The 16,210-nt window shown below is 62.0% G+C and overlaps 1 protein-coding gene across 3 annotated transcripts; it reads left to right on the top strand.

Annotated features, from left to right (window-relative positions):
• The first annotated feature begins 591 nt into the window (after positions 1-591).
• On the top strand, positions 592-16,206 carry KCNH3 (potassium voltage-gated channel subfamily H member 3). 3 transcript variants are annotated; one of them, XM_055125764.1, is made up of 15 exons: positions 592-1,044; positions 2,179-2,412; positions 2,681-2,815; positions 3,583-3,722; positions 4,111-4,354; positions 5,389-5,543; positions 5,619-5,826; positions 8,480-8,752; positions 8,936-9,135; positions 9,481-9,730; positions 12,724-12,935; positions 13,784-14,115; positions 14,440-14,546; positions 15,168-15,250; positions 15,317-16,206. In XM_055125764.1, exons 1-15 carry the CDS (start codon positions 969-971, stop codon positions 15,908-15,910), a joined length of 3,243 nt encoding a protein of 1,080 aa, XP_054981739.1. In that variant the 5' UTR covers positions 592-968; the 3' UTR covers positions 15,911-16,206. The 3 variants fall into 3 exon arrangements, with proteins under 3 accessions (XP_054981739.1, XP_054981738.1, XP_054981740.1); XM_055125763.1 differs by having other exon boundaries at positions 593-1,044; positions 5,389-5,546; XM_055125765.1 differs by having other exon boundaries at positions 594-1,044; positions 2,183-2,412; positions 5,389-5,546.
• The last annotated feature ends 4 nt before the right edge of the window (positions 16,207-16,210 follow it).

Raw genomic sequence — 16,210 nt, 5'->3', positions numbered from 1 at the left:
TCCAGGGGAACAAGTTGAGGCTGAGAAAGACTTGGAAACCCAGAAGTTGTGTTCAAACCTCCCCGCCTTTCAGACTTCCCGGAACTGCTGATGTCCCTCTAGGGACCCCAATCTCTGCCAACCTCCTGGCCTTCGCCACCTCCGCGAAGCTGCCCGGCAGCTCCCTTTCCCGGCGGGGGAGTGGTGGCGGTGGAGGGGGAGGAATTTTCTCTCTAAAACATGCACCCCCACCCCCAACTCTCCGCAGGTCTCTCCCGGGAGGAGAGCTGCTAGGAGACTGCCAACCCGCAATGTTGAAGCGTAAAAACGTCTCCTGCCTTCGGCAGAGGGAACCCAAGCGGGTCCAGGAGCTGGCCCGCAGTTCTCCGGGGGCGAGTGGGGCGACTTTGGGGCTGCCCCGGCCTGCTTGAGAAGCGGGATGGGGTCGGGGTGCCATCCCCGCCCCCACCTGGCTCCCGAGGGGAGGAGATCCCCCGGCGGGGGGCCTGTCTCTTTAAGGAGGCGGCCCTGCCTGGGTGTGCCTGGTCTCCATGGTTACCCCGGTGCAGGCGGCGGGCGCGGGAGGGAAGGAGGGAGGCTGCCCCCTTCTCCCCGACAGACGGAGGGAGCTGCGGGGACCCGGCGCCGCGCGGAGCCGGAGCGGGAGGCGACCCGCAGCCGAAATCGGAGTCGTTGCCGCGGCGCCGGGGCGGGGGGCCGGAGGTGCGGAGGGGGCGGCGCGCGAGCCCGGGAGTCGTGGGCGACGCGAGCGCCGGGGCCGCGCGCTATGCTCGGGGCCCCGACGGCGCGGACGCCCCCTCGCCCGCGGGCGGCTGGCGGGGCCCGGGAGCCCCGGGTGGGCGCTGCGCCCCGACGGCTGCGCTAGGGGGCGCGGGGCCCGGCGGGGGGCGGCCAAGCTGGGCGCCCTCCCCCGGCGCTGAGCCCCCGCGCCCCCGGAGGGATGGGGCGGGCGGCCGCAGCCGCCTAAGATGCCGGCCATGCGGGGACTCCTGGCGCCGCAGAACACCTTCCTGGACACCATCGCCACGCGCTTCGACGGCACGCGTGAGTCCCACCCTCTCCCCACCGGCCCCCGGAGGAGCTGTCCGGCGCCAGGGCTGCTGCGGCTCTGCACAGCGACACCTTCCCTCGCCCCTGCGCCCCGCGTCTAGCCGCGACCAAGGTCTCCTCCCAGGGAACGTTTTCCCCGGAGAACTTCACTCAGCTCCCCACCGTGCTAGCAAAACGGCCAGAAACCTCCGGGGTCGGGGCTCGGCTTTCCCACCGCGCTGGGGAGGGGGGTGGCGCGGGAGCCCGAGCGAGCCGGTCCGAGCGTCCCAGCCTTTTCCCACGCGTGCTCTCGGACTGGCGCGCGGGCCGAGGACCTGAGCGGTGCTGGGGCTGCCGGGAGCACCGGTTTGCCAGCCGAGGTAGATGAGGCGGGAAGCAGGAGGGCACTGCGCCTGAACCCACAGAGCCCGCCCAGCCCTGGAATATAGGTCTGGGGACGCCTCCCATTGAGACTGATGAAGTTTGGAGAAGGTTCCAGAGCTAGTGAATGACGGATTCTAGGTGTTCAGAGCTCAAGGAAAGTGGAGAAAGCCCCTCTTGTCCCCTTCCGGCACACTCCTGGTTCCCAGCTCTGCCGGTGTCCTCCCTTAGGACAGACAGAGGGAGCCCATCCCGGCGTCTCTCCCCACACACGCAGGCCCCTCCATCTGCTTTGCGGCGGTGCTTGGCTCCTGCAGCCTGCTGATTCAGTGCCCCCCACTCCCCAGTACAGCCCCAGCTCTGTTGACATTCACTTATCCCTGAGCCAGTCAGGTGCCAGGGCCAGAAAGAGGGATGGATGGGGGCCTGGTGCTCTGCATCCTGGTGAGTCAGCCGGCGTGGTGCCTGGCAAGGAGTGAGTCTGGCATAGGTGTGGGGGGGTGAGACTGTGACCTTCCTCAGGGCATCCCCCAGCCCCACCCCTTACCCCAAGCTGCCCAGGACACGCCCAGAAGGTGCCCTGCCCATGGAGTTCTCTCATCCACCTGAGTGCGGGGACTACCATAGGTGCTGACACATGGGGCTCCTGTTCACAAGCAACCCACTCCCCTGCCTCCTCCCCATAACTCGCAGGTTTCCTGGGGCAGGAGGGGTGGGAGCAGGCGGCACCCACTTCCCGTGCCTCCTCTGAGGAGGACTCTCTTGCAGACAGTAACTTCGTGCTGGGCAATGCCCAGGTGGCGGGGCTCTTCCCCGTGGTCTACTGCTCTGATGGCTTCTGTGACCTCACGGGCTTCTCCCGGGCCGAGGTCATGCAGCGGGGCTGCGCCTGCTCCTTCCTCTACGGGCCTGACACCAGCGAGCTTGTCCGCCAGCAGATCCGCAAGGCCCTGGATGAGCACAAGGAGTTCAAGGCTGAGCTGATCCTGTACCGGAAGAGTGGTGAGGGGCCCCCGGCCTGCTCCACACCCTTCCTCTCCCCCTGCTTGCCCCACACCCCTTCTCTTTCTCCTCTCATCCCCTTTTCTCTGCACCCAGCTCCTCTTCCCATCACCCCACCTCTTGCCTCTTTCCGGAACCCTCCTCAATCCCATCCTCCCCCGGGTGTCCGAGTTAGCCCAGCTGCCGCCTCTGCTCCCCTGGAGCCCTGTCCCAGGCTCATGTCCCACCAAGGCCAGCCTGCTGGTGCTGAGTCTGTGTTCATGCCCAGGGCTCCCGTTCTGGTGTCTCCTGGATGTGATTCCCATAAAGAATGAGAAAGGGGAGGTGGCCCTCTTCCTGGTCTCCCACAAGGACATCAGTGACATAAAGAATCGAGGGGGCCCTGACAACTGGAAAGAGACAGGTGGGTGCCTCGGGGCAGTGTGTTAACTGGGTGGTGGGGGTGTTGGACACAGCAGGCCTGGGTGGGGCCTGGGCGCTCAGAGACGCTCCCTGGTGGCCCCATGCCCCATGCCCCCATTGGCTCTGGGCTGACAGGGCGGGCTGAGAGACCTGTGCAACTCAGCTGAGACAGGGGACTCAGGTGAGATAAAATTGGAGTTTTCGAGTGAACTTTACTAAGAAACAAAATAAACAAACTTCACGGGAAATGCCATTTGCTGAGCAATTAGTGAGCTCAGTGCACAGCACCTGATCCTCTCCTGGCAAAGTTGACTGGGGTGCCCTGGCCCAAGTCTTCATTTAAGTTCTTGTGGATCCTTCCCTCTTGGACCCTCCAAGGGCTGTGGGAGGCTCTTGGACAGGACCCAGAGCTGACATCAAGATCTCCTTGTTACTTGAGAGGTGGGGGCCCTTCATTCCCACTCCCCACCCCAACCCTGGGTTGACTGCTCCATGATGTGAGTCTTCAGTGACCTGACTCCGTCTGAGAACCATCTCCCTGCACTTCTCTCAGAAGTCAGCACTGGCCCTCTGTCTGGCATCACCCAGAGGCCTGCTCGTTGCTGCCATTGGCAAATGTCTCAAGGAAGTGAGGCGTGCCGGCCCCCAGGGCTAACAGACGGCAGCAGTGAGCCAGAGCAGACTAGTGGCAGGTAGTGGGTGTCCCGAGCTCAAAGCTGCACCTGAGGGTAGTGGGTGGACTCACCGTCTTGGGCCGCTCTTTTGCAGGTGGTGGCCGTCGCCATCGATATGGCCGTGCAGGAAGAAGCAAAGCTTTCAATGCCAACAGGCGGCGGAGCCGGGCTGTGCTTTACCACCTGTCCGGGCACCTGCAGAAGCAGCCCAAGGGCAAGCATAAGCTCAATAAGGTGGGTTGAGGTTGTGTGCCCGGGGCAGGCAGAGAGGGAAGGTTGCGCTGGAGGAGGGGGCTGAGCCCGCCACAGAGAGGATGCCACAGTGCCAGGCAGGTCTCCCAAAACCTTGGGGGTATGGCTGTGGGAGGGAATGTCACATGCCTGATGCGGCAAGGGTGTAGGCAAACAGCTGGGCCTCGGCTCCCCCCTAAGCTGCAGTGTCACCGCGACTGGGCCCCTTGGCTGAGACCTGCCTGAAGCTCAGCTCTCTGATCTGCAGCGGGGGGCTCTGATGCCCACGTCAGAGGTTGTCAGAGAATACAAAGGGGAGGCGGGTGCTGCCCAGACCCTGCTAACCCTGGCGTCTGTTTCTTTCCCCTACCGGCGGCCCTGCCCCTCTCAGGGAGTGTTTGGGGAGAAACCGAACTTGCCCGAGTACAAAGTAGCTGCCATTCGAAAGTCACCCTTTATCCTGCTTCACTGTGGGGCACTGAGGGCCACCTGGGATGGCTTCATCCTGCTGGCCACCCTCTATGTGGCCGTCACCGTGCCCTATAGCGTGTGTGTGAGCGCAGCCCGGGAGCCCAGCGCTGCCCGCGGCCCCCCCAGCGTCTGCGACCTGGCCGTGGAAGTCCTCTTCATCCTCGGTATGTGTGCTGTGTCCCCACCCCCGCCATGGGGCCCCTGGGGTGACAATCATCTGCATGGCTCCAGCCCCCACCAGGGTCTCCCTTGCCCCCCATGTCTGTGACCTGTGGGCCTTGAAACCTGATATTCAACATTCCTATACCCAAATGGCTCAAAGGACCCCCAAGCATTTGTCACATCTCCAAACTCAGCTCCTCCCTGCGCCCAACAGGCAAAAATAGTGCCCGCGGGGACTGGAGACATTGTACAGTGGGTAAGGTGCTTGCCTGGCATGCAGCCAACCCCAGATCAATGCCTGGCATTATATATGGTCCCCCAAGCCTCTCCAGGAAGTATCGCTGAGCACAGAGCCAGGAATAAGCCTTGAGCACTGCCAGGAAGCCCCCAAAACAGAATTCATCCCAGGGATATAAAGAAACATAACAGTGGAATAACAAAGAACATGAGAACTGGTAGGAAACAGTTCACTTGAGGTCTGACAGGGAGGGGGCAACGTCTGTAGTGGAGGGAAGGGCTTGGCTGGGAGGAGGCGTGGTGAGAGCGGTCAGATACTGTGTGTGGAACCCTATCAGCAATAGCACTGTGGACCACAGTGCAAAAGCTTTTGTATTTTTTTTAAAGGCTCTCATAGGGGCTGGAGCGATAGCACAGCGGGTAGGGCATTTGCCTTGCACGTGACCGACCCGGGTTCGATTCCCAGCATTCCATATGGTCCCCTGAGCACTGCCATGGGTAATTTCTGAGTGCAGAGCCAGGAGTAACCCCTGTGCATTGCCGGGTGTGACCAAAAAAGCAAATAAAAAAAGGCTCTCATAGAAGCAGACTGGTGGGTGGGAGGCAAAGGGAGTGGGGGGCTCCGGTGGAGGGGCCTGTGTTGCCACATGTGTACCTGAAACTCCATTACGCATAACTGTGTAATTTCACTGTGTAATTCAGAGCTTCATTTAAGAAGCTCTGCCCAGCGTTCACAGCTCTGAGCAGGTGTCAGGCCGGGGCGCCCCAGGCTGACTGTTGCCCCCTGCCTCCCTTGCAGACATCGTGCTCAACTTCCGGACCACCTTCGTGTCCAAGTCAGGCCAGGTGGTGTTTGCCCCCAAGTCCATCTGCCTGCACTACGTCACCACCTGGTTCCTGCTGGATGTCATCGCAGCCCTGCCCTTCGACCTGCTCCATGCTTTTAAGGTCAACGTGGTCAGTGTGGCCGGGCAGGGCGGGCTGCGGGCCGGGTGGGCGACAGTGGGGTGACCTCTCCCTCCCCCGCAGTACTTCGGGGCCCACCTGCTGAAGACGGTGCGGCTGCTGCGGCTGCTGCGGCTGCTGCCCCGGCTCGACCGTTACTCGCAGTACAGCGCCGTGGTGCTCACGCTGCTCATGGCCGTGTTCGCCCTGCTCGCCCACTGGGTGGCCTGCGTCTGGTTCTACATCGGCCAGCTCGAAATCGAGAACAGCGCCTCGGAGCTGCCCGAGATCGGTACTGGTGCCGCCTCGTGCAGAGGCTGGGGGCAGGGGAAGGTGTCTGTGTCCACAGGGATTGTCCCTCGCAGGGAGCCTGTCCAGAAAGGCACAGGCGTGCGGAGGCGTGTGTTGGCGTGGGGATACCCGGTGTCCGTGCACAGCTATATGTGCGTCCGTCTGTATCGGGAATGTGTCTGTGAAAATGCAGGGGCTGGGTGAGGCCCAGGGTCTCCGGGTGCCTCTTGGGTCTCAGCTGACCTGGTCTCCCCACTCATGTCACCTCCCGTATGTATCTGTGCCAGCTGCTCGGCCCTCCCCAGCCTCCCGCACCTCCTCCCCAGCTCCCGCTGCTCCCGCTCACCTCCCACTCACCTTCACTCTGCCAGGAGCACTCCCCCCACTCCGGGCCATGACAGCACCCCGAAGGCGACGGTGACTGCTGGGCCCTGTGACGTTCCTGTCACCCCTGCCGGCCACAGACCACACTCCTCGGGAGGCTCCGCCTCTGCCCAGCACCCAGTGCTTGTCCCCAGCGCCCCCCACATGAACAGCACTACCTCCACCCTCCTCTCTCCGACTTACTTCTTTTTGTCCAGCTGGGTTGGACTCCCTACTCCACATTCCCAGTCCAGCACCTTCTTCCCTTTCAGCTGCGGCTGCGGCAGGAAACGGCTGCTCAGGGCTGCCCGCTCTTGGTGAGGAGCACCAGGCTCCAGGTTGGCCTTCGGAGCCAGCAGTGTGGTGCCTGGCCCTGGAGCCTCTGCCCCAGGCTGTCTTCCTCCCCAGGCCCGCGGGGACCAGAGCCCGCGGCAGCTCCCCAGTGCTCCAGTTGCTCGGAAGCGGGATGTTCCAAGCGGTGTCAGCTCTGTGGCGCCTGCCCTTCCCTGAGGGAGGCTGGGTGGCAGCTGCTCAGGGTCACACAGCTTCCAGAGGACAGGGTCAGTGGGCCAGGAGACATGGAGAGGCTGGCCAGCGCCAGAGTGAGTGGAGGCTGGAGTCTTGGGGGCACGCCCCACGCCCTGTGCCCTGTGCCCACGTGGACCCCTGTGCCCTCAGGAGCCTGCACCAGATGTGGCTGCCCAGCCTATGGGGATGACACCTTTGGCTCCCGGGGGTGCTGGGGTTACTGTGGGAAACTCACATAGCGCTGGCGGGGTGTTTTGTGGGTACATGTGGGAGTTCTGCCACCCTTAAGCCCTGAGGGCCTCCGTCCTACTGGGGATTGGTGCCCATTCATCTTCAGAGCCTTCCCGCCTCATCGTCACCTCTCCCTGCTCTCTTCAAGGGAACTCTCCCTAATTGGGTTGAAGCCAGGGCTCCCCAAGTTCCACCCTCGAAAGAATGGCCATTTGGGGGAGAGGGTCCCTGTGGCCTCGCTCTACTGCTCCACAGCTCCAGGTGTCCCACCTTCCTGTTTGTCCAGTGGAGACGGGCTGGACTTAAGCTAAACATTGAACTTACACGTAGCCTCCTGTCTCTGGCAGCGGCTCCAGGGCTGCTGGTGCCAGATCAGGCTGAGAGCGGAGATGTCTCTGCCGCCCCCTCATTCCATTCACACCTGGAAGCAGTGCACCCCTCCGGGACCCCCTGAATAAAAGGCCGAGTCTCGTACCTCCTGCTTCCCCTGCACACCTCATGCAGAGGGAGGAATCTCCCTACATTTCCTTCCCCAGCGTGAGCCCCACATCCTTGCTGCGCTGCTGTTCGCAGTCAGTCTCCGTCTCTGCTCTAGGTTGCTCCTTGCCCTGGGCCACAGTGATGTGTCTTTAAATCAGACTTCTGTCTCTCCTCTGAGGCCCCCCTTCCCCAGAGCCGGGCCCATAGCACATGCTCGGCGCTGGGCGAGTCCTCCCGCACTGCCTCTGACTGGCTCAGCAGGGGATAACTAGCCAGTGGGCGTCTATAGTGTTGGGGAGAACGTTGTAGTAGGGGACTCGGGGCGTCTTGAGGTGGGAGGGCAGAATATGGGTGAGAGAGGGACCTGAGCCCACCCTCTGTATTCACCAGCTGCCTTTGTTTGCCCTTTCGAGACCCCTTGGAATTTCCTTAGCCCCCTAGAATACCTACAACCCTCCAGCTAGGCATAGCATGATTTAGGGGTCCTAAGACCCCTGCACCATCACTGTATGCAAAGGCCAGGCCCGAGAATATAGTATTGAGGAGTCAGATACTGTGTGTGGAACCCTATCAGCAATAGCACTGTGGATCTGCTTGTGTCTGTGCCAAGGTGCCTCCGCGCCTGGGCTCAGCTGCGGGCACTCTGAGCTCCTGGCCCGTCCTGGCTGGCAGGTGTGCGGTGTTCACCCCTCCACGTGCTTGGACCCTTTGTGAAGCCTGGTGATGTGGCTGTGTGTGTTGGGTGGGGGTGAGGCTGGGGCAGAAGAGAGCCAGAGGACTTGGGTGAACACCCTTCGCCGTCCCTGTGCTACCCCGGGGCTGCGGACTGGGTTCTGTGTCAGCCAGAGCAGCGGGTGTGGGGCTCCTTGCGCCACCCGAGGACATGCCTTCCTGGCCGCTGTGTTCTCGGGTTGCTCAGCCGAGGCTGACTGGCAGGTTGCCTAGGCGGAAGGCAGCAGTGGCTCCTACCTGGCCCGGTGGATCTGCTCTGCCTGTCCCCCACCTTGGGGGCCGTGCACCCCGAGTGCAGAAGTGTCCTCCCGTCCCTGCAGGCTGGCTGCAAGAACTGGGCCGCAGACTGGAGACCCCCTATTACCTGGTGGGCCAGAGCTCCGCCACAGGGAACGGCTCTGGCCAGAGTGCCAACTGCAGCAGCGAGGCCAACGGCACGGGGCTGGCACTCCTGGGCGGCCCTTCCCTGCGCAGTGCCTACATCACCTCCCTCTACTTCGCGCTCAGCAGTCTCACCAGCGTGGGCTTCGGCAACGTGTCCGCCAACACGGACACCGAGAAGATCTTCTCCATCTGCACCATGCTCATCGGCGGTGAGGCCTGCCGCCGCCCTCGGGCCAGGCGGACCCCCTGCTCGGCTCCCGGCGGTGCCCAGACAGTTCCCGGGGGTCTGCTTTTAGGAGGAACCCTCCCAACCCCGCACTGGGCAGCGTGTCTCTGTGCTGCCCAGGAAAGTTGGGGTCCAGCTCACGGAGGTGACCCCTCTTCCCCTGCAGCCCTGATGCACGCCGTGGTGTTCGGGAACGTGACGGCCATCATCCAGCGCATGTACGCCCGCCGCTTCCTGTACCACAGCCGCACCCGCGACCTGCGTGACTACATCCGCATCCACCGCATTCCCAAGCCCCTCAAGCAGCGCATGCTCGAGTATTTCCAGGCCACGTGGGCCGTGAACAATGGCATTGACACCACTGAGGTGCGCTGCAGAGCCTTTGCTTCGATGAGGGGTGGACGCTTGGCCCGAATCCTTGGGAAGGGGGCAGGGCAGGGAGTCTGGGCCTCCATGCTTCTGCTGCCTCCTGGGCAGAGCAGGGAGCTGTGGCCTGAGTCTGGGGGGCTGGGAAGGACAGGTGCCTGCCGTACAGGTCCTGAGGAGGTGCGGCAGAAGCTGTTGCTAGGAAGCCGTCCTCTGTGTTGTGCCCTGTGTCGCTCTTGGTCTTGGGAGGGGTCCTCAGGGCCGCACCAGGCCCGCCCGTGTTCCCTAGAACTCCGGGCGGGGAGGGTCTGGCTGATAGCTCCCGTCCCTGCCCTGTGCCCGCAGCTGCTGCAGAGCCTCCCGGACGAGCTCCGAGCAGACATTGCGATGCACCTGCACAAGGAGGTCCTGCAGCTGCCGCTGTTCGAGGCAGCCAGCCGCGGCTGCCTGCGGGCCCTGTCCCTGGCCCTCCGGCCTGCCTTCTGCACCCCGGGCGAGTACCTCATCCACCAGGGTGACGCGCTCCAGGCCCTCTACTTCGTCTGCTCTGGCTCCATGGAGGTGCTCAAAGGAGGCACCGTGCTCGCCATCCTAGGTGTGTAAGGGCTGCAGGGCAGGTGGAGGCCTGTGGGGCTCAGGCAGAGCTGAGAGGTGACCCAGTGACCACAAGGTGGCGACAGGAGGAGGTGGAAAGGTCTCCCAAGCCGGGTGGGGGGAAGGGAGGGAAAGGAGGGAATGGGCACGGTGACAGAACAGACTTGAGTCTATGAGGGCACCGTGGGATGCAGCACTCTGTCTCTGTGGATGGAAGCACTAGAGTGGATGCTTGGATGAGGCTGAGAAGGAGGAATGAGATAATCCCTGGGGCTCCCGCTCTCGGAGCTGAGCCAAGAATTCAAAGGGAAAAAGGACACCAGCCGAGAGCCCAAACAGGAACCACAGACCTTGGACTCCCAGCAAATCTTCTTGCCCCCAAAGGGTGGCGGCCAAGGGAGAAGGGCTAAGTGGGTCTAGTGAGCCTCGGCCGGAAGGAGGCAGGAGTCCCAGCCCCAGCGCTGCACGGTGACCTCAGCCCAGAGCCCCTGAGCGGACTTCCTGTGGCCTCCAAACCAATAAACAACAGCAAAAAAGGGTGAAGGTGAGGGATGGATCCCTGCCCAGGAGGAGGGGCAGGCTAGGGGGCCCTCCTGCTTCCTCCCAGGCATGCCCGCCTTAGTGGGTCTGGGCAGGAGCTATTAGAATCCCCACTTTGCAAGGGAGCCCCGGTCTCTGTGCCAGGAGAAAGGCAGCTGGACTCAGAACCTGTGTGCGGCTCAGCATGATGTGTTGGGGACACCCAGGCACAGAGGCAGGACTGCAGATACCCCCAGGCTGTGGGAGGGCACATTGGCGCTGCTGCAGAGTGGGCGAGACTCAGCAGTGACCTGGGGCACGAACACTCCCTGACTGACTTGGGCCATGGAGGGACTCACACCTTGACAAGACCGCAATGAATCCACCACAGCGGAATCCTCAGGCTGCCAAGTGCGTGTAGATCAGTGTGTGTCTGGAGGAGCTGAGGTTTGCTACTGACTTGAGGAGTGAGCAGACCAGAGGCCCGGTCTCACCTGGCATCTCCCAACTAGATGCAGGAGGAAAGAAGCACCACCCTGGGGTCTTGGCTACGAGGTCAGCCGGGTACCTTCCTCTGCATCACTCAGGAGTTCCTTGCCTGGGCCTGGATGCTGTGATGCCAGGCTTTGGAATGAGTGGCTGGTAATCCTTGAGAAATTACAGGGAACTGGAGAGGTTCACAAGGATGAAAAAGGCCGACCTGGATGATTGTGGACTGGCTAATTCGCAGCAAGATTTTCAAGTGTATTATTTTTATTTTATTTTATTTTATTTTATTTTTATGGTGCCTGGGATCACCCATGGCCTCACACATGCAAGGCACATGGCACATCCTGTTCAAGTGGATTATTAAACACACTTTTCCCCATTCAGAACCAAGGCAGAAGTGAGACTGGGAGCTACCTGGGTCCTGCCTGAGCGTCTGTTCCCTGGCTCCAGGCAGCTAGTCATGGAATGCCATTTGGTTTCAAGACAGCCTCCAGGAAAGTTCTGTGACCTAGGCCTTCACCTACAGAGCACCTGAGCACCTCCTGCACCCGACAGATGTCCTCTGACCTATTCCCTGTCTAGGAATGACTTCCTTTGTGGACATGGTTCAAGAGCTGCCTGCTTCATCAGCCCTCAGCAGCACCTGGCTTCCCGCTTTGCCTTCCCCAAGCCCCACATGCTCTGTGCCTCCGCGGCTTGGCGCTCACATACCCAGTGGTCAGGCCAGCCATCCCTGTGTGGGAGTCTGCACATATGAGCTACAGGAAGAAGGGGGCTGGATGGCCCAGCCTCCCTGGAGGCCAGGGCAGGGGCACGTGAGCCGAGCCGAGGTGTGGGCTGGGATGTCAGTGATGCAGGGTACTCTGGGCTCAGACCAGTGGCATGGACTCTGTCTCGGGTCCTCTCCTAGCTGTTGTTCTTATCTCACCTCTTGGACGAAGAAAAGAAATATACACTCTTGTTTTGGATATCACAGTTGAGGGGCCTAGAGCTCATTCATCAGATGGTCGCCTCAAGATGCAAACAGCTCTGGAAGAAACTTGAAACCTGAAACCAGGAAAGTAAAACATAATGGGCTGGAGGAGATGCTTAACGTGCTGGAGGTCTGGGTTCAATCCCACCCCACATGTTCCCTTAGACCCCAAGCCAGGAGTGGTCCTGGAGCACCACTGGGTGTCACCCACCCCCAGAATGTAACCAGGGTGTGTTCAACACTTTAGTTTGAGAAGTCCATGACGTCATAGGACGCTCCAGGACCAGTGGGTGGCCTGCAGATGGCCACCAGCCATCTCTCCCGAAGGCCGGGAGTGCCTTTGAGCCAGGTGGGCTGCAGCAGTGGATGCTCGAGGAGGGCAGTGATCGAGGGGCAGCCTCTGAGGGGCTACCTGTGGCCACTCCTGGAATTTGCCCCGTTGTCTGCATGTCAGTGCTTTAGGGTGTGAACTCCTTGGATTTCCTCCATGCCCCTGAGGGGAGACACTCTATTTCGTTGATCCTCAGACATGTTTTCCCCAATCTAACATGGAAGAATTCAGTCTAATCGAGATTGGCCCCTTTGCTGTTGCTGCCCAGCATGCAGTGGGCTCTACTTTGTGGCAGGAATACCCTCGTGACACCTTCTGGACCAGGAGGCAGCTGTGCAGTCACACTGTGTGCCACAGGCCAGAGGCAGGCTCGGAGGGGGGTTTCTTGCGGGTACTTGGGCTTTGTAGGGAGAAATGGAGCCGAGGTCCTTGGATCCGATTGGTTCGACATTTCCCACACAGCACTTGCTCAGTCCTGCATGTACCGGAGCGTCTGGGTGCTTCCCTGCCCTACCCCACAGCCTCTCTCTGGGGGCTCTCTGGGGGAGGCTGTATGGCAAGCCTTGTTCCAAGGTCCCATAGCGGGGGCCCCGCTAGAGGTGCTCTCCAGGTCTGCAACTCCTTGCGCCCCTTCTCTGGTGCTGTGGGGCCGGGACCCCTGACCTCTGTGCCCTCTCCCCAGGGAAGGGTGATCTGATCGGCTGCGAGCTGCCCCAGCGAGAGCAGGTGGTGAAGGCCAACGCGGACGTGAAGGGGCTGACCTACTGTGTCCTGCAGTGTCTGCAGCTGGCGGGGCTGCACGAGAGCCTGGCCCTGTACCCCGAGTTTGCCCCGCGCTTCAGCAGGGGACTCCGGGGGGAGCTCAGCTACAACCTGGGTGCGGGTCACACAGAGGTGAGGGTGCGGAGGGGACAGCATCGTGGGTGCAGGTCACAGGTGAGGGTGAGAGGGGCCAGGATTCTGGAGATGTACAGGGGCTGGGGTTTGTGGAGGTGCAGCGTGCGCACCCCCCAACACTACACACCACATACTGCCCCTTAAAGCCCAGCTGCTGGGTCTCAGGAGAGGGAAGGTGCGTCCGTTGGTTCCGAGGGGCTCCTCAGTAGCCGCTCTTTGAGAAGCCCACCACTTCCCCGCTCCTCTGTCAAGCAAGAGGGTCTCCCAACTCCAAACCAAACTGGGATGCCTGTTTTCGTGGCTAGCTCCACGAGCCCGAGGAACCCGCGGAGAGTGGTGTGTCCATACTTCCATTTTTTTGGGGGCCACATCAGGGAGTGCTCAGGGCTTACTCCTGGCGCTGCACTCAGGGATAACTCCTGGGTGGGCTCAGGACCATATGGGGACGTTGGGGATCAAACTCAGATGTGTCGCATATCACTCCAGCCCCTCACACTTTTTTTTCCCTTTTTCTGTGGGGGAGCCATACCTGGCAGTGCTCAGGGGCTAGTTCTGGCAGCGTTCTTGCTGCTCAGGGGTCCTGTTGGCAGCAGGACCACGCGCTGCTAATCAAACCCAGGCGCCTGCGTGCAGAGCACGTGCTCACACCGAGGTTTCCCTCTCGGCTTCTTGGCTAGAATTTTGAGGGACAGCAAATGTTGGGCTGTCCTTCTGCCGGTGGGAGGTACTGGCATCCTGTCTGGCCAGGACACTATCCCTTCTGGGAGAAGCGGCTGGGACGGGAGAGATAAGGGGGGAGCATGCAGGGCTATCCATGCTGCTGTTCTGTCCCCCACTGTCCCCAGGTAGACACCAGCTCTCTGAGTGGTGACAACACCCTCATGTCCACACTGGAAGAGAAGGAGACAGATGGGGAGCAGGGCCCCACGGCCTCCCCAGCCCCCGCGGACGAGACTTCCAGTCCCTTGCTGTCCCCCAGCTGTACTTCCTCGTCCTCTGCCGCCAAGCTGCTGTCTCCACGTCGGACCGTACCCCGGCCTCGTCTGGGTGGCAGAGGGCGGCCGGGCAGGGCAAGAGCCTATCAGGCCGAGCCCGGCCCCTCCGCCCACCCCCGGAGCTTGGAGGGGCTTCGGCTGCCCTCCGTGCCCTGGAATGTGCCCCCAGACTTGAGCCCCAGGTAAGTGAAGCTGTATTAAGGACTGTAGCATTCTGCGGTGACTGAACCCCAGCCAAGCACCCTCCCAACCCCTCACCTCCTCCTGCCTTCACCCCCTCAGTGGCGCACCAGACACTGCCCAGCTTGTTTCGAGTGCTCAAGTCTGACGCCTCAGAAACTCAGGCTCTGCAGCGGGAGGCAGATGGGTCTGGTGTGGTCTTTCTCTTGGGGCTGAGGGGCTCTGGTACTGTCTCCTCACCCCATGTGGACATCTGCCTCCGTGTCCCATGAGACGCTTTGGTGGCTGCCTCTTGATTTGCTGCCTTGGCTTTTCCGGACCTGCAGAGTGGTGGACGGCATTGAGGATGGCTGTGGCTCTGACCAGCCCAAGTTCTCTTTCCGAGGGGGACAGTCTGGCCCTGAATGCAGCAGCAGCCCTTCCCCGGCACCAGGTACTGGGGCCTGAGTTTGGGGGGAGGTGTAGGGCATAGCCCCTTTGCCTGGTGAACCTTCTGCGTGATTGGCCTCTTGAGAAGTGACCCAGGCCCAGGCTGGTGTGGCAGCCCTCTTGCTCTCACCCGTCTGTACCATTTGGGGCGTTTGGAGGTGATACTCTTTGGCATTGGAGGAGCTGGGAGTGGGGTTTGAATCCTGCTGTCTCCACTGTGGCTTTGCTTTAGTTCTGCCTGTGGAGTGAGTCTAAACTAACCTATAGAACGGTGAGTGGCTCACAGGGTTTGGAGAAGCGGGAGGGGAGCATGGACGGGTCAGGCCCTGCTCTCGGGCAGGGGACGCACAGGAGCTCCTAGGAGTGCCACATGCCTGAGGAGAAAGCAGACAGGCATGGAGAACAGCTTCCTGGGCAGGGCGGGGCGAGCCCGAGGGTAGCAGCCTTTGGCCCCTGGTGTTTTAGGCAGAACCACAGGGGGGTGAAACGAAGTGGCCATCTGGAATGTCGGCCCTGCTAGGCGTAAGTGGTCTGTGCTACATGGGGTGGGGCGGATGAGGCGGGGTAGGACCGCACGCAGACTCCTCTCACCAGCTGGCTGGTGACCCCATCCTGCACTCCACAGAGAACAACTTGCTGACCGTGCCCCTGGGCCCCGGTGAGGCGAGGAGCGCGGACACAGACACGCTGGACAAGCTTCGGCTGGCGGTGGGTGAGGGCATGCCCGCGGCGGGGTGGGAGGCGGCGGCGCCCTCACCCCCCCATCCCACGCAGGTGGTGGAGCTGTCGGAGCAGGTGCTGCAGATGCGGGAGGGGCTGCAGTCGCTGCGCCAGGCCGTGCAGCTGGTCCTGGCACCCCACGGGGAAGGCCTGTGTCCTCGAGAATCAGCAGAGGGGCCGTGCCCAGCCAGCACCGCTGGACTCTTGCAGCCTTTGTGTGTGGACACGGAGTCGTCATCCTACTGCCTGCAGCCCCCACCTGGCTCGGTCTTGAGTGGGACCTGGCCGCACCCCCGACCAGGGCCCCCTCCTCTCACAGCCCCCTGGCCCTGGGGCCCCCCAGCATCACAGAGCTCCCCCTGGCCTCGAACCACTGCCTTCTGGAGCTCCACCTCTGACTTAGAACCCCCTGGCCCAGAACTCTGCCCCGAGACCAGCACCCCTGGCTCACCGGGCCCTGAGGAAGGGGCTCAGACTGGTCCCACGGAGCCCACAGGCCAGACGGAGGCAGCTGGTACTGGGGAGCACCCCCCGGGGTCAAGGAGCCTGGCCCTGTCCTGGGAACCCCACAGCCTGGAGATGGTGCTGATTGGCTGCCATGGCTCTGGCACGGTCCAGTGGACACAAGAGGAAGGCACCGGAGTCTGACTCTCCAGAACTCAGTGTTGCCAGCACACAGCCACCTGCTGCTCCCTCACTGCAGGGCGCGGACAGCGGCAGCCCCGGCCTCCGGGCTCCCACTGGCTCGAGGCCGAGCGCCCGAGTGCGGAGGCAGCCCGAGCCGGGGGAGTGTCAGGGGCAGCTGCCCCAGCCTGCTTCTCGGACCGTCTTGTCTCCGTGCTGAGAGCAGAGGCCCGAGGTGAAGGCAGGGGTCTGCCAGCCCTTGCATGTGCCCTTGGCTCACCTGTCCCCACGTTTTTATATTAAACTAACAAAAGAAACTACTTT

Source organism: Sorex araneus, chromosome 2, assembly GCF_027595985.1.
Source record: "Sorex araneus isolate mSorAra2 chromosome 2, mSorAra2.pri, whole genome shotgun sequence".
Classification (NCBI taxonomy): domain Eukaryota; kingdom Metazoa; phylum Chordata; class Mammalia; order Eulipotyphla; family Soricidae; genus Sorex; species Sorex araneus.
Note: the sequence above shows the minus strand (reverse complement) of the source record. Positions and strands in the feature narration are given on the sequence as shown.